This window comes from Channa argus, chromosome 18 (assembly GCF_033026475.1).
Source record: "Channa argus isolate prfri chromosome 18, Channa argus male v1.0, whole genome shotgun sequence".
In the NCBI taxonomy this organism is placed as follows: domain Eukaryota; kingdom Metazoa; phylum Chordata; class Actinopteri; order Anabantiformes; family Channidae; genus Channa; species Channa argus.
Window position 1 is genome coordinate 8,105,841 of NC_090214.1, and position 24,365 is coordinate 8,130,205.

At 37.8% G+C, this 24,365-nt stretch overlaps 2 protein-coding genes across 2 annotated transcripts; one reads left to right on the top strand and one right to left on the bottom strand.

The window, feature by feature from the left end:
- The first annotated feature begins 672 nt into the window (after positions 1-672).
- Positions 673-4,073, top strand: LOC137103899 (sphingosine 1-phosphate receptor 3). The gene is made up of 2 exons (XM_067484651.1): positions 673-921; positions 1,245-4,073. Exon 2 carries the CDS (start codon positions 1,322-1,324, stop codon positions 2,456-2,458), a length of 1,137 nt encoding a protein of 378 aa, XP_067340752.1. The 5' UTR covers positions 673-921; positions 1,245-1,321; the 3' UTR covers positions 2,459-4,073.
- shc3 (SHC (Src homology 2 domain containing) transforming protein 3) lies at positions 4,064-21,226 on the bottom strand. Its single transcript, XM_067484650.1, has 13 exons — positions 20,627-21,226; positions 18,876-20,225; positions 15,717-15,787; positions 13,522-13,585; positions 12,547-12,666; positions 11,478-11,531; positions 11,029-11,080; positions 10,809-10,938; positions 9,986-10,139; positions 8,574-8,667; positions 8,277-8,468; positions 6,939-7,264; positions 4,064-6,823 (listed from the first exon to the last, which is right to left on the bottom strand). The coding sequence occupies exons 2-13, from the start codon at positions 19,554-19,556 to the stop codon at positions 6,695-6,697; spliced, it is 2,067 nt and encodes a 688-aa protein (XP_067340751.1). The 5' UTR covers positions 19,557-20,225; positions 20,627-21,226; the 3' UTR covers positions 4,064-6,694.
- Between the last annotated feature and the right edge of the window lie 3,139 nt (positions 21,227-24,365).

The window sequence follows — 24,365 nt, forward strand, 5'->3', positions numbered from 1 at the left end:
TGGTTGTTGGGGATTCTTTAATCGTTTAAAGATAATAAATGGATGGATAATCGTTTAAAGATAATAAATGGATGGATAAACACACACTGCAAAGCAAACGAACCACATAAACTAATTGTGATCTCAAATTGATGAATGAAAAAAACTTGAGGAGACTCCTTCAGTAGGCTAAATGTCAAAATGCTAACTGATGGTGTTATTATTTCTACAAAAGCTTTATCTCACCAAAAATTCTTAAAATCATTCTCATTTTAATAATAAGTTATTTAGGAGCTTTGGCAGACAACTAGCTAGCTAAATAAATGTATCATTAGCAAAATTAATAAAGCTAGCTACCTTCGTTTGAGCTAGCTGTAGCCCAATTATAAATTAATTATTCAAGAAAAATATTGGTAATACTTTTTATTACCCATAAAAGGGAATGTTAAAAATTACAATATTTGAGGAAATAGTGACTTAAAGCAAAATACTTAAGATGCTTAAAATGCTAGTGTTTCATTTCTAAGAAATGTACAAGGGGATTTAAATAAAAAGTTTTGCAGGACCCAGAAGTCTTTTACAACGTGAGACAGCCGCTTGCCTTCAAGGTTATGTTTCAACATACCTCCAGGTTTGGACATACGTAATGATGACTTGAACTGGCCCCTCCACAGCCGATCCAGCCTCTCTGTTCTCCTTGTCCGGGCTGAAAGAGGGAGGGGGTGTGACTTGCAGTCAAGCGTCGACAGCTCCGGAGTTTAGAGATCAGTAAAAGATGAGGAGCTGCTCTCTTGCAGTGACCGAGGGGGTATTAAACATCTGATGTAAAAAAAAAAAAAGACAAAGAGAAAAAAAGTAGGGGAAATCGATTTCTTACTCGGCGACGAAATGTCTGTCCCTCAGTGTGCGTTTAAAGAAAAACTGAACTGCGAGCATCCCGCGGTAAGTTTGACGCTATGTGGAAAAAGTAGACTGCTCAAAAACGCTTATTTGCGATTTTTTAAATTTTTTTTATTGCCTCTGGGTAGCTTTCAAATAATTTCTGTATAACCTAAATAAATCAACAAACAGCATCATAGTTTTCTGTAGACCACATTCTGTTCGTTTTGAAGCTTTCTGTAGCTGCTTTGTAGACTTAATGATATTTGTTTAGACGGGGAATAGAAAAACTAGCATAATTAGACAAGAGCTGATGAACTGATTACTGGATAATGACGACAATGTGAAAAATAAAGTGGCTGCTCTCTGTATTAACACTAATGCAGGTGGACACGTGGATCTACTGACACTGGCCTGTCTGCTCAATTCTGAAATCCTGTGTCAGCAGCTGATTCTGGTAAAGATGATCAACCAAAAGATATTTCTGCACTACAACTACACAGGGAAACTGGACAACCGGCCCGCCAATGGAACAAGCCCTGGCACTGTGGACACCAAAACCATTGTGTTCCTCATCATATGTAGCTTCATCCTCCTTGAGAACCTCACCGTGCTTGTAGCCATATGGAGAAACCACAGGTTCCACAACCGCATGTACTACTTTATTGGCAACCTGGCGCTGTGCGACATGCTAGCTGGAGTAGCTTATCTGGTCAACCTGCTCCTGTCAGGAGAGAAGACCTTGCAGCTTTCACCTGCTCTCTGGTTTGTTAGAGAGGGAAGCATGTTTGTGGCACTTGGTGCCTCCATTTTCAGTCTCCTGGCTATTGCTATAGAGAGACATCTGACTATGATCAAAATGAGGCCATATGATGCCAACAAGAACTACAGAGTGTTTCTGCTTATAGGGATCTGCTGGCTGATTGCCATATGTCTTGGAGCTTTGCCCATTCTAGGCTGGAATTGCCTGGACAACCTCCCTGATTGCTCTACAGTCCTCCCTCTCTACAGCAAGAAATATGTAGCTTTCTGCATCACAGTATTCATTGTTTTGCTCTTAGCCATGACAATCCTTTACGCCCGTATCTACATTCTGGTTAAGTCCAGCAGCCAAAAGGTGAGCAAGCACAGCAACTCTGAGCACGCAATTTCCCTACTGCGCACTGTCATCATTGTAGTTGGGGTTTTCATTGCCTGCTGGATGCCCATCTTTGTCCTGCTCCTGGTGGATGTGGCATGTGTGCAGCACTGTGCCATCCTTTACAGGGCTGAATGGTTCATTGCTGTAGCTGTAGTGAACTCAGCCATGAACCCAGTCATTTACACCTTGGCCAGCCGTGAGATGAGACGGGCCTTCCTGGGTCTGGTGTGTGGCATTTACTACAGGGTGAAGGCTTCAGCAAATGACAATGGGAACAGGCAGTCTCTGGAGCCCAGCCGCAGCAGGAGCAAGTCATGGAGCAGCCAAAACAACCCTAATCAGCAGAACTCCAGACAGTCAGAAGTGGAGAAGGAGGAGCAAGGGACAGACGCGGACGATGGAAAAGTCTCTGTTGTGGCAGGTGGGGCCACCCAGGTCATTCCAGGTGGAAAAGACTGAAAGATGAGGTTCGAGGAACCTGCAGTAAGAAGAGGAGGATGGTCCTAACATGGACAGTATGCTCAAAGGCTTCTGCATTGCTCACAATGGACAGAAACAGTGATAAAAAGGATTATGAGCTTTGACCAATTTAACTAAAAGGATTTCTGGAACAAATTTAGAGATTTCAGTGGTAACATTGATATATTGCCATCATTAATAACTGGGAGAGTTAAAAAAAAATATCCACACTTAACCAGCATGAATAATGTATAAGGTCAAAGTGTTCAGTGTCTTTGTCACTTCTTTGTTAAGGACAGGCCAGATTTCATCACTGTACACTAAGAACCATTTATTCCAACATTTTGCAAATTTCGACTTAACTAATAGATAAACTTTATTGGTTGAGTAAAAAATAAATAAATAAAACACAACAAAACATTGAATTATATAAAAGCTTGCATTATATCAAAGGTAGAATATAACAGTTTTTCATAGCTTATGAAAACATGACTTTTTGGGGACAGCTTATGTTGCAGTACAGTAATCATTTAGGAATAAAAGGTGCTCTTACCTTTGTCAGACAATACATTTACAGATGTAACCATCTGAGAAAAATAGAAGGTGAACAATCACTTGCAATTAATATTAAGTGAACATATAGTGCTACAAAAAATAAGGTATGTGATAAAGAATGATTGTAAACAATTATTATTGCCTTGGAAACCAGTTAAATCTATTTATTATTCTATGCAATCTATTAATAATAATTTTGTATTTACTCAGTAATACTAAAGCATGCTGTGCAGTTAATGCATAGAACTGCATTTTATACAGTACATTTGGGATGACTAATAGAATAATAAAAGCACACATTGATCTTTTTTATTATGTGCTCCTGAAAATGACACAGCATTTGTTACTATTTCACATTAGAAAATGTTAATTTTGCAGTTTGTTCAAAAGCAGTAGTTTTAGTTGGATCGGGGCTCCATCTGCTGGTAAGTAGTGATAATGCCCAGTGCTGACTAAACAATTCTACCAACATGCTGAATGTTCACAACAGAATCTTAAAACTCACTTTTCTTTTTGGTCAAAAGTGGCAAGGTTTGTATCTACTCTAAAAGCATTAAGTTGATTAAGTCTTGAGTTGCATGGGAATGCAGCATGTGAACTAAAGACAGTTAACATCACACCTGTAAGTAAATAACAGAGGTTACTTGTCTGAATCACTAATAAAAAAAATGTTCACCTATTTCTTTTGATATCTAACCTTGCAGATATTTGTACTTTTGCTGACCTATGCAGCTGCTATCATAAAGGATGCTGGAAGTGAATTGGATGCTTGTGGTACACAGTTCCATTCAGCAAAATTTAGAAAATTAAACAGTAACATCTTTTCAGAAGCAGCACCCATGTATAAATTCAACTATTTCTAAATTATTTCAGGAAAACTAAAAAATTGTCCCTGTTAACAATTTTGACAGTGTAACTTGTCTAGAATAACAAGTTATCAATTTATGTACTGTGTTTTCAGTGTTCTTGAACAAAAGAAAGAAACACTGTACTCAAACTTAGGCCAAAATGTGAGCAAAGTAACAAAACAAAAAACTAAATAAAAATACATACAGTTCATGATTTTAATAATGTGGCTTAAACAAACAATATTACAGAAATTTGTGATGTCTTATTATTACAGCACAAACAAGCAACTCTACACATTCACAGTTTTATTGCCAACAGTCATACAGAATAATGATAAACCCATACAACCAAAAGATTAAATCTGTAAACATCATTTGGACTTCTTTGTTTTTATTTCCATTTTTTCTATACCTTTTCCAAAATAGTGAGCTTCTGTGTGATTCCCTCTGACAAATAGTTCTATTTAGAATCTGGAAATGATACATTTATAATATATATTAGAGATAGAGAGAGAGAGAGAGCGCAGTAATCTCAAGCAGTGACACGCAGCAGGGCTAAACACAACCTCTAGTGAACAGGCATATCCAATTGAAGATCAACTATTGCACTTTGAAAAGAGTAGAGAGAATGAGAAATAAAAACACATTTTGTACAAATAAAAGGCACATTTTCATCTACAGAAATTGGGTGAAAAAAAATCCATGTTCTTATTTGTGTCCCAGCACGTTTGGCTGTATAATTTCATTACATCACACTGCTTATCGTCACGTTATCATAGAGATTCAAGTAAGGAGTATAGCATCTGCTTTGCTCAAAACGTTGTACATTCTGCCATGATTCTACTCATTTTTTTAGAAATAACTGCTAATGCATAAATAACTCTTTACATTAGCATAGTGCTTTCTAAAACTTTTTCCTTCTCCACAGATATAAGTTTTGATGAAATTATGTTAATCTGAAAAATTAAAGCTCGTGGTGGATAAAGGTAAAACATCTCAATGATTCCTGCAATACACTCCTGAGAATCTTGAGAAGCAACCTTTGATATGGGACACAGAGAATCAAGGAAAGTGGCTCTAAGCAATAGTAGTCAGGTGGATATTTTTATAACAATTCCGATACTATTTCCTAGCTTAAATGTGAGTTGGTGTGAGATGCATGTACTGTACACTCCCTCTTGCAGCAAAATACAGGCACGTTATATTACATTGCATCTGTCTTGTCAAACTTATTGAACTCATGCTGATTTTGGTTCAACTGAAGTGGTCCAGTGCATATCAAAAACAATGCCTCATTCATTTCGATCCATCAGAATACTGGCAACAGAGTAGGTTCAGAGTCTGTTGTCAGAGCTGATGTTTACTATTTCTATAGCAAGCCTTTTCAAAATGTTATACTCACACTCAACAACAAAAAATAAATCTGTTCTGAGGAATGATTGTGTACAGTGGACTGGAAAATGCAAACTCTGACCTATAAAGCAATGATATTTGAAAACTTGCTTATTAGGGTTGGGTTTCCCCTGTGCTGTTGTATATAAAGCAATACACAGCCAGACAGAATTCTCCGCTACCTTCAAGTGATAAAATCAGGGAATTGGAGTGCGTGTGACTGACAGGGAAATAAATACTCATATAATGACATCTAGTGGCAATAAAGCAGTCATGCCATAAGATATCCACACACTGAGAAGCAAAGATCTTTTCAACATCAATAAGTGAGGGTTACGTACGTTGAGTGCACACTGTGTGAGCTTAAACATTTGTCTAATTAAATTTTTTAAAGTGTACATTACACTGGTAATTCATTTCGGTACAACTGATACAGATGATCTAATGCATCTTACTTTCTGATTGTGCTATTCGTTTGTGGTCATTCAAACAATAACAAAAACGTTGAAATTATGGAAGTAGACTAATAATGTGAGAGTATCCATTGCATGACTCCAGTTCCCCGCAATCTAACCAACTGAATAGACACCTACTGTGAAAGAAGAGTCCAGAGAAAACCAATTCAGAAATAATCACTGGTTGAAAAGCATAAATATTTTACAGTGTCAGCATACACAAGCACCTCTTTCAAATAAAGTGGTATCAAGGTCTACGAACAATGTCCACAAGAACAGTTGATTTTAAGTCATGCGACTGCAGGTGACACAAGAAAATACTTTATAAAAAAGTTTCGTTAAAGCCATTGACAGCACTATGAAGGATGTCTGTTTGCACCCCACTTTGTGACTACTGCAAAGCAAAAGACATTCAGTTCTAACCCTTAGTAAAAGCAGATTTCATATAGTGACTAATTGAGTCAGCTGTCACACTATAGGTGATATTAAAGGACTATTTTTTTCCTCCTAAAGTGATTAATTATAAACAGCATTTGTTTAAACTGTTTTGAAGTCCTCAACCTTTTAGCTAACAGTTCCTGTAGAAATGTGGTTGTGCTTGACAGACAAAACTAAAACTCCAGGTTTTTATTCTAAAATACTCTTGTTAACACACCTCTTTGAGGTTTGATTTGCACTTCATCTAAACTACAAGAACAATTGTCTTTTTTATCATTTAAAACACCAAATCAAGATAGTATGTCCAAATGCACCTATGTCTTCTCAAAAATATAGCATTTCAGTCATCACAACAAAATAACAGTTCTATAAATAATTTTTGAAATCTTAAACAAATCTTGCACCTTGCAGTGCCTCCAGTGGAGTGACCAAAAGAACTGTTAGTGCATCAGCCTTTAAATATCTTCTCTTTGTGATTCATCTTCAAGTTTCAGGATGGTAGGAGAGACTGTCCAGAGCTTCCCATTTCCCATCAGGCATTGCAAGCATCACTGTTTCCTTCCAACGGGCTGTAGGAGACACAGTTCACTCCCAGCTGACACAATCGGTAGATTGTTGTCACGGTGATGGCCAATCAGATGGCTAATGCTATCAAATATATGATCTTTTGTCCGTACCTTTGAAAAAAGAAACAAAAATGATAAGTCTGCCTTTGTCTTTTGTCATACACATCAGTTTTTATTCACCTAGTCTCCCGAAATAGACCCTGCATGACCTTTAATCCCACCTTACCGTGCCCTCAGGGTCCACCAACAGCAGGTGTTTGGCAAGTCCATTGTGCATCCCCGTCAGTACATAGGACCCTGGGTTGGTGGTGCTCTTGCGGACCAGGAAATCACCGTCCTCTTTCAGCAGTTTTTCAGCATCCCGCCGGCTCATCTTGCCATGGTACCACGCCTGGCCCTCTAGTTCCTCCTGTGCCCGGAAGGCGAGTGAGCGCACAAGAAGAGGGCTCGAATTGTCCACAGATGCAGCTTTGTGAAGACCCGACACTTGAGACTGGGCTTGCCCCTGGGATGGTGGATGGGACTGAGACTGAATGGCGTCCTCGAAGGGCTCTGATATATGGGAGGGCAGTGTCAAAGTAATTAAGAGAGGAAGAACATCTGTGGCACTTTAAACTTGACAACTGAAGGTATTCAAGATTTTTTACATATGGTAATGCATAAAACTATTGTTGGTATAAAAACAAGGTCAAACTTTAATATTAATCCAATCTGAATAAGCTGAAAATGAGGCCATGGATCCAAATTTCTCAGTTTGAATGTGGCTACTGATTAAACTGTATGCAAGCACCGAAAAATAACTGTAATGGTGTTTGAGCATTATTACATAATGCACATGTGAAGAAAAGGCGACCATGTAATTACACAATACTTCAATTTATGACTTTAAAAACTTTAAGAATCAACAACAGATATTTTTTAACTCTGTCTTGTATTATATCACAACTACTGTATCGTGCGCTGATATTTGTTATTGAAGTAACAAAGTAAAATGTGATTATTAACACATATAGATTCACAGCATGCGGTCACAGACACCTGGACTTTATTTCATATTACATCAGAGTATTTTTTCATTGTATAGTTCACTGCTCACATGTAATTTGTGTAATCGACTCCTCATGTGTAGTTACACACATGAATGTGTGAGTGATTTTTATGTGTAATAATAGCAAAGCTTTTGTTATATATGAAAGCTAAGGTCAAGTTGAAGGAGGAGAGTATAAATCTCTACACTGACATTAACACTGCCCTCCTATTGTCCACACACTGACATGATGTTATTATATTGTCACATCAAAGTTTCTGAGAAACAAAAGCTAGGAAACCTCTATAATTAAGAACTGCAATTAGAAAGGAATGTTCCCGTGTTACTGTAAAGGCTCAGATTCTAATGCTTCAACAGGTAAGTACTAAATTTGGTCATAAATTCATGGCAGGTACAGTGAGTTGAATAAAAATGGAGCAAAATATGCAAATATCTCAAAACCTTTTCAAAAAAAAAAAAAAAAATCAGTGTAAGCAAGAGTACCTGAAACTTCAATACATGCCAACCAAGACTTACTCATGTCAAACAGGTCCTTCTGTGGGCTCTCTTTGGCTGCAGCTGCCACGTCCTTTGCCACATTTTCTGCCTCTGCCTGGAGTGCTGCAAGCACCTGGGCATCAATCTGCTGAGTGTTCACATATGTGGGCAGCTCTGCTGTTTTTGGCACCTGACCTTTGCTCTCAGGCAGATTGCCTATATCAAATGATCCTAGACATTTGTGGAAACAGTCAGCCAACGTTGAACTGATGAAACAGTTCAAAAATAAAAACAACATGTATTTTTTTTCAGCTGTTAAGAAAAGGATGTTCTTACCCTGTTGTATGAATATGGGCTTTCTTTCATCTCCCCAGTTCTCTCCACAGTGGCGTCCCTGGTAATACATCTGATCTACTAAACCTGGACCCATCTGATGACATACAGACACACAGTGAACAGTTCAGAATAAAGAAATTGATTGATTTATATAATAAAACGATTCAACATTAATGGATAATTTCAGTCATTTTTAATCAATCTCCATACAGACAATAAAACCAGCAAAATGTTGCCCCTATTCGTCCATAATCACCACCAGTTCGCAACTTAAATTAGCTTATTTGTCAGGGCCACAGACTTTCGTCCTTGTTCAAAAGCAATTAAAAACACACTCAGCCAGACAAACCATTCAACTAGGTGACACGTTTCTAGATCCCAAAATGAAATGTTGCCTCAAATGCTGACAATGTCCATAACTTTAGACGGATGTTTAAAGTTAGCCAGTCAACTGAACATGCATGAGATTTAGAGAGATTTAGATTGTGTTTGGACAACAATGGATGTCTATAGCACTGAACAATAAACAGGGTTGCAAACTGATGGACATCATTTATGGGTTTACTGTCTGTGTCGAGATTATTGGAAATACCAATTATGACAGTTAGCAGAAAATGACAGTTACCCTTTAACGTTGTGAGATTAAGGACACTTTTGTTTAAATGAACATTTAGTTCATTCGCATTGTTTTTTAATATGAATTCAGAAGCTAAAACACTGGTAAATCAGACACCAATATATAACAATATATCAGAGATGTAACAATGCTCAAATGTGCGATTCAGTTCAGATTCAGTTTAAACCTTAATCATCCATAACTGGGAACATTAAAAGCTATCGGGCTCTGAACAAAACCCCTTAATGCCTCACAGATCACCCTATGGCTGAAAGCTCACACTACATATTCTAAATAGACACACTGTTCTTTTGTAAACATAAAGCCTGTGGACAAAGGCAAGTGATGGGTCCTCTTATGACAAGAACAGAAAAAAAGATCAGATTTCTGGGATACTGCATCATGTTTTTGAGCATTTGGGAGCCACTAATAATAGGCAGGAGACTTTCTGTACTTCCTGGAAAGGCTAAATATATGCAGCAGGGTGGAAGTAGATTTGGGGAGTGGGGACACAATAACATTGACAACGTTTTGGTGTCAGTTCCAAACATATTTATTGCTACAACTACAGTTGATTAACATTGTGGGAAATAATGACATCTGTTATATATAGTTTGTTGTTCTTTTTTTATACTGTTTCTATCTTTGTGAAATGTATTCATAGCATTTTAATGATTTAACAATCTAATAATACCAATACCAGTACAAGCTCTTTGTGATACCAGAGAACATAAATGTTGAGAAACAGAAGTGCTATTTTTTATTTTTTATTATAAGTTATTCTGTTGAGTTGTACCTGGCATCCATCAGGTGCTGCATTCTGATTGGTCAGCCGTGTGTCGATGAAGCCTCCAGGAGGTGGCATCTTGCCAGGGATGTTGTTATAGTAAGGATGTTCTGCTGAATCCTCCTCTTCCTCTGTCCATGGTATCTCCTCCATGTTTAGTACCCTTCATAAACACACATTGAATATCTCAATTATTTGACTGTAAATATGTTTTTCTTGCTTGTTTTGTCCCCGTGTATTAATCTCTCTCACTAAAGACATGGGGAGAGATCAAAGAAATATAGGACAGTGGCACAGCTGGGTCAGCTCTTATTGCGATTTTAGAGCTCTGTGGCTACTCTGTTGTTTCAAATTTGACTCAGTGAATACAAACGATATACATGTTATATTACATGTTTTTTCAGAAGATGTCAGACCCTGGTCTTCTTCTGAGAGGGGCAAAGGGAAAGAGAGAGAGAGAGAGGAAGAGAGAGACAGATATAAAGATGATGCGTGAGAGAGGAGGGAGGCAGTGGTTAAGGGGGAGGTATGGGAGAGGAAAAGGAGAAAGAAAGAAGAATATCTAAGATTTACAGCTGGTTCGTTATTTGTTATAAGGGATAACCAGGGACAGGGCAACTGGGAGGCAGGCTTGTGTTGGTATAATCCTTTGCATGCTTCATATATGTGTGTGTGTGTGTGAGTGTGTGAGTGTGTGTGTGTGTGTGTGTGTGTGTGTGTGTGTGTGTGTGTGTGTGTGTGTGTGTGTGTGTGTGTGTGTGTGTGTGTGTGTGTGTGTGTGTGTGTGTGTGTGTGTGTGAGAGTGCCTTTGCGTGTGTCAAGAGCTCCTCACCTATCATGTGTGGAGGACAGCTTGTTTGAGGGACACTGCAGGTACTGCTGGAAGCGGAGGTCAAAAGCCTGGGCTATGGTACTGATGACGTCCTGGGCCAGACCATCTGAGCACTCTAGAATGTGACACGCTGACCAGGATCAAAGCAACATGTTTTAATTAGTATAGTACCTGTCAGATAAGAGACACGCTATCAAGTGTCAAAGAAAATTACACCCACCTCTTCTATTGACAGGGTCTTTTGCTACATAAGCAACATAATCTGTTGTGTCCTGAAAATAAAACAACAAAACGACTAAACAATTGTAGAAATATTCTCAAACTATAAAATACTATACTTTAACAATAAATCCCTCTTTTTGATGTTGGTTTGAACCGTAGTGAGGGGAAGGATGAAATTCATACTTTAATATGTAAGAACTGCCAAATATTATATGATTTAGATATGTGGACAATGGGATTATTGTTGCAATTTTAAAAGAAGCATAACCTTCTTTTGAAGCAGGTCTTTATGAACAATGTAGTACAGTACATTATTAAGAGTAGCTTAATCTACAAAATACAATACGATCCCTGCACATTCGAAAGAAATAACTAAATGTACTTAAAATGTTTCTCCAAATTAATCAAATCAATCACTTATGAGACACAAACCACTGAACTACTTACTGGGTCTCCACCTGATGCAAAGGAGATGGACTGCATATGATGGTTGGCTATGATCTGTCATGTAAAGTAAAAATTATGCAGCACATATAAGTTACCAAATGCTTCTTGACAACCAGAGACAGATACACACTTTAAAATATTTATCTGAATTTAGTTAGTTTCTCTGTTTTACACATTAGTTGAGCAAAGCTAAGAACATGGGACTCAGGTATCTAAAACATGAGGCAGCCATATTAAAAGCTTTTAGAAAAGTTGTTTGCTAAATGAAGACTCCAACATTTGGGTAAAGATAATTATGTAGATTTACTTAAGAAGATAGCATTCTCATTGCTGTCTGAAAAGAACAAAGCAAGAGCCAAAAGGCATCTATCTCAGCTTTGCAAAAACACTGAAAAAGGGGAAAACAGCTACCCTGGTTCTGTCCAGTGTTTAAAAATAAATCTCACCTCACATCATCCCTGTCTACATCTCACCTGTTAATATGTTGTATTTCCTTTCACAAAACGTTACTATTATTCCTCAAACCACTGAAGGGGTTTCTCAACATACAACTTTGCAAAAAAACCAAAACAAAAAACACTTTCTGAATCCAGCTTGCTGCCTTGTTCCTTTGCACTAGAGCCAACAATGGCTAAAACAACTGCTTGTTTAGTTTAACTGCTGTCACTTTGGCAGGAAATTGCGCTACTTTTCTTAAACATAGATTAGCGCATAGATTAGGATCAAAGGGGTCAAGGGCTACACGAGGTCAGGGCCCAGATGTGGTGCTTTGTCAAATTTGTCCTTTGAAGCATCTGCTTCTTTGTCCCCACATTAGGCAGCACTAAAGAGCACCCACTACTGTTAATCTGAATTGTGAGAGACACTATATGCAAGATTTGGATAATTGTTACTTTGGCACCATCTGCTGTTAGTACCGAAAATGATGCTGGAGCAGAGAAAAATACAAGGCACAAACATATATCTGTAATTCTATAGAATTTCCTCTACAATAGCAACCTAATTGCAACTTACATCATTATAAATATTATTTCTCACTTTCTATTTTAAATAATTCTTGTCAACTTACCTGTTTGCAGTCAGGTGTCATCAGGTTGAGGCTACTGGTGGAGATATTTAGGTTGATGGACATGCCAGCAAACTGCAGGTTGCTCTTACCAAGGATACTGGACAGAGCTTTGGATGGTGGCTGAGAGGGTCATAAGATTTCACACACAAACACACAAAACATATTACAACAACAAAGTACCCTGGAAGCAAGGGGAAACAGCGGCTATAGCAAAAATCTACCAACTGCTGGCTACGTGCTCATATTTTGTGAAAGTAGCATTTGTTTTCTCAAATATTCTCAAAGAAGAGTCAGCTTCTTAAAAATGTGAACCACAAATGAGATCTAGATATGTAAAGGAAACCGTTTTGAATGGGAATTATAAGGGAGAAACGAGGCAAAGACCCAGATAAAACAAGTCAGCCCCATTCATAGTTCTCAGTCTCAAGCTAGAGGAACTAGCAGGCACTAATTTTGTGTTGTGTACTCTTCACTGACATTTGAACAAGCTCTAGAGTGCAGAGTAATGCTTCATTTCATTTCACACCCCACATTAATACACCGTCTCCTCACATGCTGTGGACACACAACATGCACACACAAGTGCACACGCACACATAACTTCAGCCTTCTGATCACAGATATTGTGCACTACATGAGTCACTAAGCACTCTGCATGGTGTGCAATGCATCGTGGGCTGGAGCTACACCCACGCACATACAGTCCCATACCTCTTCATCTCTCTCTCTTCTCTCCTCAGCCTCTTTAAGAACAATCTCTCTCTTACTCGCTCTCTCATCATTCATTCCTCTCTATCCATCTCAGTTTTCCCTCTCTTTTTACATGAAGGAAGGATGAGAGAAAAACCTACAGAGGTGCTATATATAGAACGGTTCTTATCTACTAACATTCATTTGACTCAGCTCTCTTGGGGCCTGGCCATCTCCTGTAATCTTTCTATCCCTCCATCCTTCTTCATCTGTACATCCACATACCTTTCTCTTCCGCAGCGCTCCTTTGGTCCCTGGAACAGCCTCACACACCAGGCTGATGGCTTCTCTACAGGGAGGGAATGAACCAAAACAGTGAAGCCAAAATGCAGACAGCCACAGGATTACAGTTAGTTTTGTCATTACATTAGACAGAATTAAAAGTTACTCTTCTTGATTATGTTTGAAATTGATTTTGCTGTCATGGTAGTAACCAAACAAAGAGTGTACAGCCATGCTAGTGGCTCTGTGGGGCCATTCTCATGAACAAAGCTAAACGCTAACAGCAGGCAAACTTTTGCAAAAAGACAATACTACCATATTGTTTCATACTTAGCCACTGTTATCTATGTAGTTTTTCTATTCTACATTTAAAACCTAAGCAGGCTAACATTTCCTCATTGGTACTCCACACAGAGCAGATGACAGAATGACTGTGTTTTGCAGAGATTCAGACAAAACAAAATATTGTTCATAGTCAATTTTTGAGGCAGTAAGGATGGGACTAAAAAGTCACCAAAAGTATTACAAATACTATTGAGATGATTGTCTTGTCTTGTCAGTCCTTAATTTTCTTAGAAAAGTATTTTACTTAAAACCATCATTGTCTACAATGTGGTGAAAAAAACAATCTGGTTTCGAGTAGGCTACGGTGTGTTATGGAAATATTACACCACAACTCTTTAAACCATGCAACTGCTTCCAGTCTACAGTGAAATCTAAAATGATTTAAAAGACAAAGGAACCGTTTCACTTGAAAAACAATATGTAAATCAAACAGTGACTAAAAATAGAGCTGATTTGAAGCAAAAAGCAAATATTGATTTCATGACGGAAACAGAAATAGAAACATTTATTTCTGTATCTTCTCTAGGTGGATAAATCAGGCACAGCAGTAGCTTCTTTTAGAAGGAGAGACCTAATTATAGCAGCAGCACCAGACATTCCTTTTTCTTACTATTCATTTCTCTCTTTTTACTATGCTTATCTTTATTGATAGACAAAGCAACACCCACAGAGTTTGAGAGACAGGAGGCCTACCGCTGTGTGGCCAATATTAACACTGGACTGACGTCAGCAAGTCAAGCAGAAAAGTGGACATGACACAAACCGATTCACTGTTGGCATTTGCCTCACTGCCCAATGATTTCAAAAGGTACACATGCCGTCACCGTGGAGTCCATGCAAGCAAAACATGATAAAAGGCATCCTAAATGTAGTCGAAATAATAACAAAGTCGTATTACAGATTTTAATATGGTTCTTTAGAAGAGCTGGAATATTACAGAGAACAAGTTTTGTGCTAAGGCTATGGCATATTTTATTGATGAATGGTGTAATTCAAAAGCCATTTGTTTATATATGGACTTTCAAACAGTTGGGCAAGTTTAGGATTTTTAATGACATTCATCTGCACCGAATAAAAAAGTTTTTTGTGCTGCCCTCACTTTTTTCCCATATTTGTTGGTAACCACCTGGTGGTTTTAATGTTGTGGCGCAGAGGGTTGGCTGGTGTGCGATGCATCGTGTATTCTGGTACCTGTTGATCATGGACACCATTAAATTTTTTTCTGACCACAGTCCAATTAAAAAAAAAAAATACCAGGTGGCAGTAATAAAATGTAAAATTATCTTATAATGACAGATTATTACATAGGAAAAGTCAATTGCTAAAATAGTTATGAAAACCTAATTTTGATACTTTACTGTACTGTAAAGCGAATGAACTGCCAAGATGTATAATCAAATCAATAGACAGAATGTACTAACTTCAAATTGCCTTAAACTAACCTATATTTCATTTATATTTTATTTATTATTACATTTTTAGTATGCGGGAACAATATTTAACTTTATTATTTAAATAACTAGCTCTCTAGCTTAGTACCTAAGGGTAGAATTAAGCCATCCATTAATGAAACAGTGAACTATTGAATATATTTTGGTCTACGCAAAATGCATACACAAAATGTGTTCACAAAAGTTGGTTAACTTGGATATACAGTATACACTACTTGAAAGATCAAGTAAGACTCATGAGTTAATACTTCCCTGCACACAAATCTTTGAGGTAATAATTAAACAATGCTGTATGATAGATACGATTTATTGAAACTAATTAGTAATTATGAACAGAAAAGTTTTTGAAGGAAATCTAGTAGATCCTAAAAAGTCAGAAAACGTAAACTCGTGAGAACATACCTTGTTATTTGTGACCTTGTGGTGAAGTCCAGGGATCTCATTGAGCGAAGGACTTCTATGCAGCCCAGATACTGGAAAGCAAAAATAAAAATCCTGCATTAAATGAATATTAAAATACTACGTACAAAGTTACATTACATTTTTCATGACCAGCCCATCATAACGTACAGAATAAATAAATAAACCACTAGGTGTTATTGCTGTGGGAAATCGGTATATTCTCCATGTATTTTATTACTGTAATCTTATTTAGAATGACTTTTCTAATAAGAGGGGGCTTGGTGGCTTAGTGGTAGAGCATTGGGTTGGGATGGAGAAGGCACATTGGTGCTGGTCCTAACCCCAGATTAAAAGAAATCGGAGCGCTGAAGCAAAAAGGGCATCCAGCATAAAAACGCTGTTGATTTGATGGCACTTCTGATAAGAATTAATGCCGGTTTACATTTGTAATTTGTGACGTTCAATCTGACAAAAAAAAAAAAAAATAGTCACTTTCTGAGTAAGTTCCTCATTAAGAGGTAGCACACAATGAATTGCATATGAATGAGTCACTGGGTTGAATATTCAGCCTGCACACAACGGATGAAAATTTTTTTAGCAAGAAATAAGTGACTAATATTCAACTGGTAATTTCAGTTACCTTTATTTAGTCCCCCCTTCCTCTACTTAAGTTAAAAAAAACAGTTGCCAGCAGACTTAAACCTGTATTACATCACCAAATGTGTTTTCATAAAATTTACTAGTTTCATTATTTTATAGTTTTGTAATAACAAAACAAAAACAAATGTGTGGCAGGGGTTCAGAAAGCTTCCTTGTTTACCACAGAGTTGTGTGGAAATGATTCATTACAATAGCAATGACTGTAGACCTCCTACCACATAAAGAGGCATTACAAAACTCTTACGATTAATATTTCACAAACTTTTTGTCTGACAGGTTCCTGTTGTTCCCAGATTTAAATTCATTATTTCACTATATGCAAACAGACATCCAGGCACACCAATGTTTCTGTTTCAGTAGCTTTTCAGAAGAAGCCAAGTTATTAGAATCAGAACTTGTCATGAGGCCGCTTTCTCTCCAGCGAGCATTTTGCACCAGCAAACAAATGTGATGTTTGCAAATTTTTAATGTCTTCTATTTTTAGAGCAGTGAGTCTGAGGGGCACAGTTCAGAAAGGCCACAAACCTATCAAACAGTAACATTGGTAGAGACCTATTCTTAGCATAACATGAAGACCTCTCTCATGCTTTCATGTCTTCAATCATGTCGTCACGTACTTCCTGTTTGGACAAAATCGTCTCAATCACAAAATCCTCATGCAGCATACTATTTTTGCTTACCACTGTCTATATGTTGTGCTCATACATCTGACCATTTAGTTTATTTACAAATGTAGATATTGGATTTCATTTACTGTTCTATTCCATCTGGACTGGAAGTATGTTTAAACAGGTAAAACGCAAGGAAAACCTGAACAGACACCATTCAAAATATTAATTATAATATGTAGTAAACAATTACAATCTACAGTACAAGTAAATGCAAGAAGTAATTCAATTCATTTATATAGAACAACAAAAATCATCTCAAGGTACTTTTCATGGTAAGGAACCCAACAAGTCCTCCTCGAGCAAACACCAGGTGACTATGGAGGTTAAAACTCCCTTCAAAAGAAAAAACCTCTTATAACCATTGACTATTATAAAGTGGCTATGAACAATGCTCTTATCATAATGTATCACATGCTTGTCTGTCCCTTCTCATTCTTTAATTTTTGTCATACGTTATGACTTGAAATCCTGGAAATACAATGGTTTGTCACTGTTTACCTCAAACCTCAGACCTTTCGGCGCAATCGCCTGGGAACCAAAACTACAATCACTAAGAGAAGTACGACAAAATTTATTGTGAATTTGCAGCTTTTTGCATAAACAAGCAGATGCCATGGGCTAAAAGTGTGAGTGTAAACAGTGTCACTGTCATTCAATGTCCCTTTAGAGTAATGGTGCATGATGAGCAAGTGACCACATGACATTAATTAAAAGTGCTGTGAGCAGAACACCATGTTGAACTAAATACACACAGGACTCTAACCAAAGGGAAAGCAGGGGGAAGGGGAGCACAGACTGGACCCATTTCGCCTCTCACAGTGTGGATGCTTTCAGCAGCATTGACTGTACAAATAACCACTGTCGGGTGTAATGCAGTTAATGGAATGTGACGCTAGTTACAGATACTGTAGGCTTTGTTCGTGCAAGCTGCAGCAGGTGTCATATGATGGCAATCATGCTAAGTAACTTGATTTGGAATATAACATATTTCACCCGGCAATGAAGCTTGGAATTCTCATTCAGCCCCAAAACTAAATTTTGCTTTTGGTTTAATGAGCAAAATAAGTAAAAGGAAGACAAAGGATTATACCTTTGGGAAAAGCACAATTTACTGCTACTTTATGGTTTTGGTCAAAATGGTTTGTTCCGTTTCTTCATTCACTTCACACCTTGAAGGGCCAGGGCTCAGCATCATCACTCCTCATGCTAGTGACTCACTGCCGGCATGATGACATTCACAGATCTCATAGTTGTGCTGCTTTAACAGAAAATGTACGATGGCTGAACAACATGAACCCAAAATTTCGTGATGATGAACAAGCATGCCCTATACGTCTTCTTCCCTATGCCACCATTTTACTAATGCTAAACTAAAACAGCCATGAAGCTCAGAGATGCACAATGTACAGAAATAAAATATCACCATGGTTACAAAAGCATAACGCAGAGGCTTCACATACACAAGACAGGAGGAAATAAAATGTAAATGTAAAGGTTTATAACTTGCTCAAAACAACACTAATTGCTGTTTTTATTTTACCATAGGTTTTTTCTCTACCTTTCTCCAGTGCTGATCTTCTCTATTTCCAGATTTATTTTATGTGGTTGCTGCATCTTTGCTCAGCCTTATGCAGTTGCCAACCTATATACACCCACTCAAGGGCATGTTGTGATGTACAAGTAAAATTACATTATCACTCCTTTAGCTCCCCTTTGCAGGCTTGAATCACTGAAAGTAAAGTGAATAAATTGAGACTATGTTTAAAGAACAGTAGAAGAAGACGAAACAAATGGAAATAAGAAAAAGGGAGGCAAAGAGACGACCAACCTTAACAATGTATGTTACTCCTGGACCAAAAATCTTCTCACTTGAGTGAAGCCATCCTCTAGAGGGTTTGTTCACCAGTCCACCACCTCCACCTGCATTCCAGTCCTCTCTGCTGGGCTGGAGCTCGTCCAGCCTGCTCTTCTTGCTCATGCTGACGGATGACTCCAGCTGCGAGCAGGGAGTTGAATGGGAGGCCAGGCTGCAGAGAGAGCTGCCCACACCAGAGGCGGCCGCCGCTGCTGTCCCTGCACTGGGGCTCGGGCTACTAGAGCTGCCTGAGCCCGATCCCCCACCCCCCTGGAGCTTTGACACAGCCAGGTCCTTGACAGCCGAGGGCAGACCCTTGATGCCCAGTAAGCTGCCTGAGTTGCTGAATTTCAGGCTGGACACCTTGTTGATGAGGGTACAGAGGGTGGTGCTTCCATCTTCCAGGTGGTCAGAGCTGTGGCTGGTGGGGGTGCTGGAACCAGTGGTTGTTGAGGAGGACTGGACCTCAGTTGGGGGTGTGTAAGATGTCTCGGCTGCAGACTGAGGGGTGGCCGAGACCTTGGGGTTCATGGACAGGCCGTGGAGAAGCTCATCGACGGATGTTACTGACTCATTCCTGAAGCGGTTGTATTTGGTACGGTGAAGCATACCCTTCTCTCTCTTGCTCTCTTCCCTCTCGCCACCAACTGACATGCACAGCCTGCCTCTTTCACAAGTGTGCTGGCAGACGTGGCTGAACCGTGCTGATTACCTTTTCTTGAAACATAGCAGCAGCAATAAAGGCAGCAAACCTCTTTTAGCAATCACAGGCCACCTGAGTGTAATTTTCTCTACTGAGGTTACAGTGGTGGTTGTGTTGTGCTGCTGCTGTCGCCAAAGTCCAATGTGCTTTTAGTAAAATCCAGAGCTGCAATCTAGTCCGTCAGAGAGAAATACACAGATACAATCCACAGAAACACAACACTGAAGCAAAGGACAAAGAAATATGACAGAAAAAAGGTTGCCAGTGTTGTGGTACAGCTTGTTTGGTTTCCAGTGGTGATGTTGTCGTTGCTGATTTCTAGCCTCAAAAATCCAAAAAGTAAGGGAACAGGGAGAGAGGTCTATGTTGTCGATGATCACAGATACTGCGAGCGAAAAAGCAAATACTCTCTACTGACTGCTTACTGCCGGCTCAGAGCTAAAGCATGACTCACTGATCTGAGAAAACCTTCTCAACAAAAGGCTTGCTGAACACTGCAAATCACTTCCTGTTGGAGGAAGAAAAAAACCTCCCACTTACAGCACACTAGAACCAATCAATTTTTAAATTCCCCAGTCTGATATTTATTCTCTGTAATTCTTTCCCTCTTCTTGGTGTTTCTGAGAAAAGGAAATGAAGAATGAGAGGTAGCTTGATTACTTCAGCAAAAATATTCATTCATCATTTGCTTGAATTCATTTTTTTAAAACAGGAACGTCTCTTAAATCAGGGGAACTAGTAAAAGGCTATAGAAAGAGGATGATAGACACAATAAACCTATCACAGTATTAACAAGAAAGTAAGTGAAATGAGGAGTTACAACTAGCATCCATTTAACAAAAAAATCATATTTCTATTCAAATCATAAAGATGTATTTTTTCTTAAATGATGTAAAACAAACCTCTTTAGGTCATTTATATAAATAATGCAGTGAAACCTTAGCATGACACGTAATACATAACAGCATTAATATACTGTACATATTAATGTATAACAGCTAAAAAATATGGATAGACTTACTCTTGTCAGGCTTTCAGGTTAGTACGTTTAAAAGTCTATATCTAGACAGCATACTTGGTTTGTTTTGCAAAAATGTATAAGTAATTAATGCTTTTTTCCCCACATAAAACTGTTTTGGCACTATTTGTCTAATGTGTAGTGCTAATCATCATTTAGTATTAATCTCCATCATTTTACTACAAAAGAATAAAAACAAATTTAATTCCACAATAAGGAGGAAGCTTGTCTAAAATACCCAGCAGTTAGTCCTCACTGAACTACAAGAATGACATAACTCGTAAAAAAAACACACACAAAAAAAAACATGAACGACATGTTTCTCAGGCTGGTGAATCAATGAAACAGCCAAAAGGATAACAGAACAAGGCCAAGAGTCTCCTTAAACCAGCAGCATTGAAGCATCTTTGTCTCCCTGGTAGTGGAAAGCACACAGCCAGGCACCATTCATGTAAAATGTCCTCAGGAGCATCTACCAAAGCCGAAAGAGTGACACTCATTCATAAGCAGCTTCCGCTCTCACTCTGCTGCAGATTTCGCACTGCAGTCCCTCCCAACATCTCTCTTTCCTGCCTGGCAAATATAGAAAAAAAAAAAAAAAAAAAACACAGCACGTCTGCCTTCTCTCCTTAGAAACAAAGGCAAACACAAACGGAAGAAAAGTCAAGCCCTCGCAAATCAAAAGAGGAGGCAAAAATACAAAGGAAAAACAGAACAAAAGGACCAAAAAAGCATGCAATATTTAGTCTTTTATGTGAATGAAATAGCAGGCTGGCATACCAATGTTTCTGTGAATGGAAGCAAGGCCTTTCTGCCTCTGCAAGGCAATCCCTAGGGATGGCATGGTCTTATCCAATGAGGAGCCGGCTGGATGACTCATTCAGGGGAGGCTTGCAGAATAGTGGAACAGACCATTTCAAATGCAGGTGTACATTTCGTTTTTTTTCTTAATTGCCCCTCAGAAATTCTCCATACATAATCAGAAATAAGACGCTTGCATTTGGTAACAGGATTGTGTTCAGCTAACGCAAGAAGCAATAAGAAAACATATGCAGGCTGAAAACAGAAGTAAAACTGCCACCCCCATGATTTTGATTGTCACCATTATCAGCTTTTTCTCCACATTCATGTGAACAGTTACCACCTACACATTTAATTAGTTATTTACTGTTTATATGCACGAGGGCAGATAGTAAAATTGCAAAAGAGGAACAAATGTAGTTTAGTCTGACAGATATGGAACACTTGTGTTTTAAAAGACATGTTTAATGTTCTGTTTTTATTCTATCATTAATCTTGCTACAATATATTGTACATGATATTTGAAAACACAACTTTCAAGCCAACAGCAGGGATAATTATAAGCTGATATAAGGGTTATAAAGTAATTTTCTTGGCAAGCATATGATTCTTTGTTATTGGTCAACTAATATTTTAGTAATACTATTCAATAATATATTGTGCTAATGCTATTTGACCAATATAGATTTAAATAGGAAAGACAACGTATACCCTTTGTATATTCTTCCAATAATCTACACCACTAACTTGTGTTCCACATTGAATAAAAAGAAAAGAAAAATACAAAAACACATAGAATGACTATATGATAAGCTGTAACATGTGCAAGCTGAGTCAGTACTGTACAGAAGCTCTGAAGTGCCAACATTAAAATAAATAAAATTGCCTTTGCTGGCCAGCGCTCTCTGGATATAAGCCTAAAAAAAGCATTCCTGCTATGAATGTTATTTTCTACATAAGCTTTTTGCAGAAAAAAATAATTTAGATGTAGTAGATTGTAAACTAACATTTTGATTATTGACTAATGTTATTATACATAATTACTGATTAGAATTACATTTATTATGTAATTTAAAGACTGGCAAAAAAAGTCCAAATCCCTACATTTTTGGACTTCTGGTAAAAAAAAAGAGTTTATTGTATCATGGTCAGTAGTTAAATTTACACTTTGTATGGATATTCTGATTCATTTTTTAAAAAGGCTAAATTGATCTCTTATTATTTGTTTGCAATGTTTTGTAAATGTCTGTATAGTGTTTACAAATGCATTTATTTTCTCATTTATTTTTTCATCTAAGCATCAATATAAATGTGGAAGTGACACAATTCCGCCTCCAAAAGGACACCTAAACTAAGCTACACAGTAGTTCAAAGTACTTTAAAGTGCTGTGTAGCCATGGGGACAGAGGTGCAAAAAGCTCTATTCAACCACTGTAGCGCTCTGTAAATGGGTGTCCAAAAGGCACAGATCATGAGGCCACCCACCGATTCCCTCCCACTGTGGAGAGAAACACTACAGCCTCAGTTGACAAGAAGGGGTGGGCATAGCTAGTTACTAGAGGCATTTCCTGCTTGTTTCCTCCTGCCATAGAAAAGGCTAAGGGACATATTTATTCAGAAGAGGCTGATGGTGCAGTTAGATGCAGTGGCCACAGCGTGGAGCCTTCTGTATCATATAGTGGGGTCCAAATGTGGACAGCACACACAATGTCCTTTGATAAATAATAAATAAGTGGATGCAGTAGGTCACAGACTGGTAAGCTTTTGAGTACACTGACAACAAAAACATATACCCACTAATTCAGACACCCCATGAGTAAGTCACTGAAACAATAAATCAATGTCATAGCATTTAACAGATGTAAGAATAACTACTAGTACTAGTACTACTAGTATGTTTCATTTCAATTGAACATGTGATGTAATATACGTTTTTCATCTAATTTTCAGAGATATATTATGAACAAATGAAAAGAAGAGACAGAGGAAAAGAACATCCATTGGCAAGGAAAGCAGCAGACACTTCTCTACTTGAATACTGTTGCCAGGTTACCAAAAACATTCAAAAAAGCAGGAGTTATTTTCAGACTAGCTAGAAGCAAAAAAAAACCAATGTTACAGAAAGGGCAGACACGGGCAGCTGGTAAAATGTGACCATCTTTGTTGATATTAAACCTGCTTTGCTTACAAATAGCAATGAAATGCTTTAGAGATTTAGTTCATAATTCAAGTTTGTAATGTTTGAGGAAACTTCAACTATTGCAGCCTTTTCCCACATTGTTGACTAATTCAAATCCAAAAGCATGTATGTTTTGGCTGCTTATTTTGAACACCTTTTATCAGGGCATCTAATGTTTTCAGCATTCTCATTCTCATCCTTTCTTTTAACCCGAGCAGCCACAACATAAAGCATTTAGTCATGTCTGTAATGATAAGTTAAAACAATGCAGGCAGTCTGAGGTTACAGAACGGCAAAAAAAAAAAAAAAAAAAAACCCAAAAACAACTACCTTCATGATGATTTTGATATTGTTTAGTTTTTGCTGAAGCAGTTTCATAGAGATGCTGATTCAACTGTATGATATGGAATATGTAGTTTGTATTGATGGCAACTAGACAACAATAAAATGAACAGCAATGGGAAACTATATTGATATTCCACTTAAAGTTAACCAGGGTGAGGAGAATTAGCAACTATAATATCTAAGCCTTGAAAGCCCATTTTAATAATTATACCAGGGTCATCCTCTGAGCATTCTGTGAATAATGTATTCACAAAGCCTCAGAAGCAGCAAAAGTGTGTGTGTGTGTGTGTGTATATATATATATATATATATATATATATATATATATATATATATAAACTGAATATTATAATTACTTAGATTATATAATTAAATACTAAAAATACTTGGGTGAAATCCATTAGTGCATCATTGGTG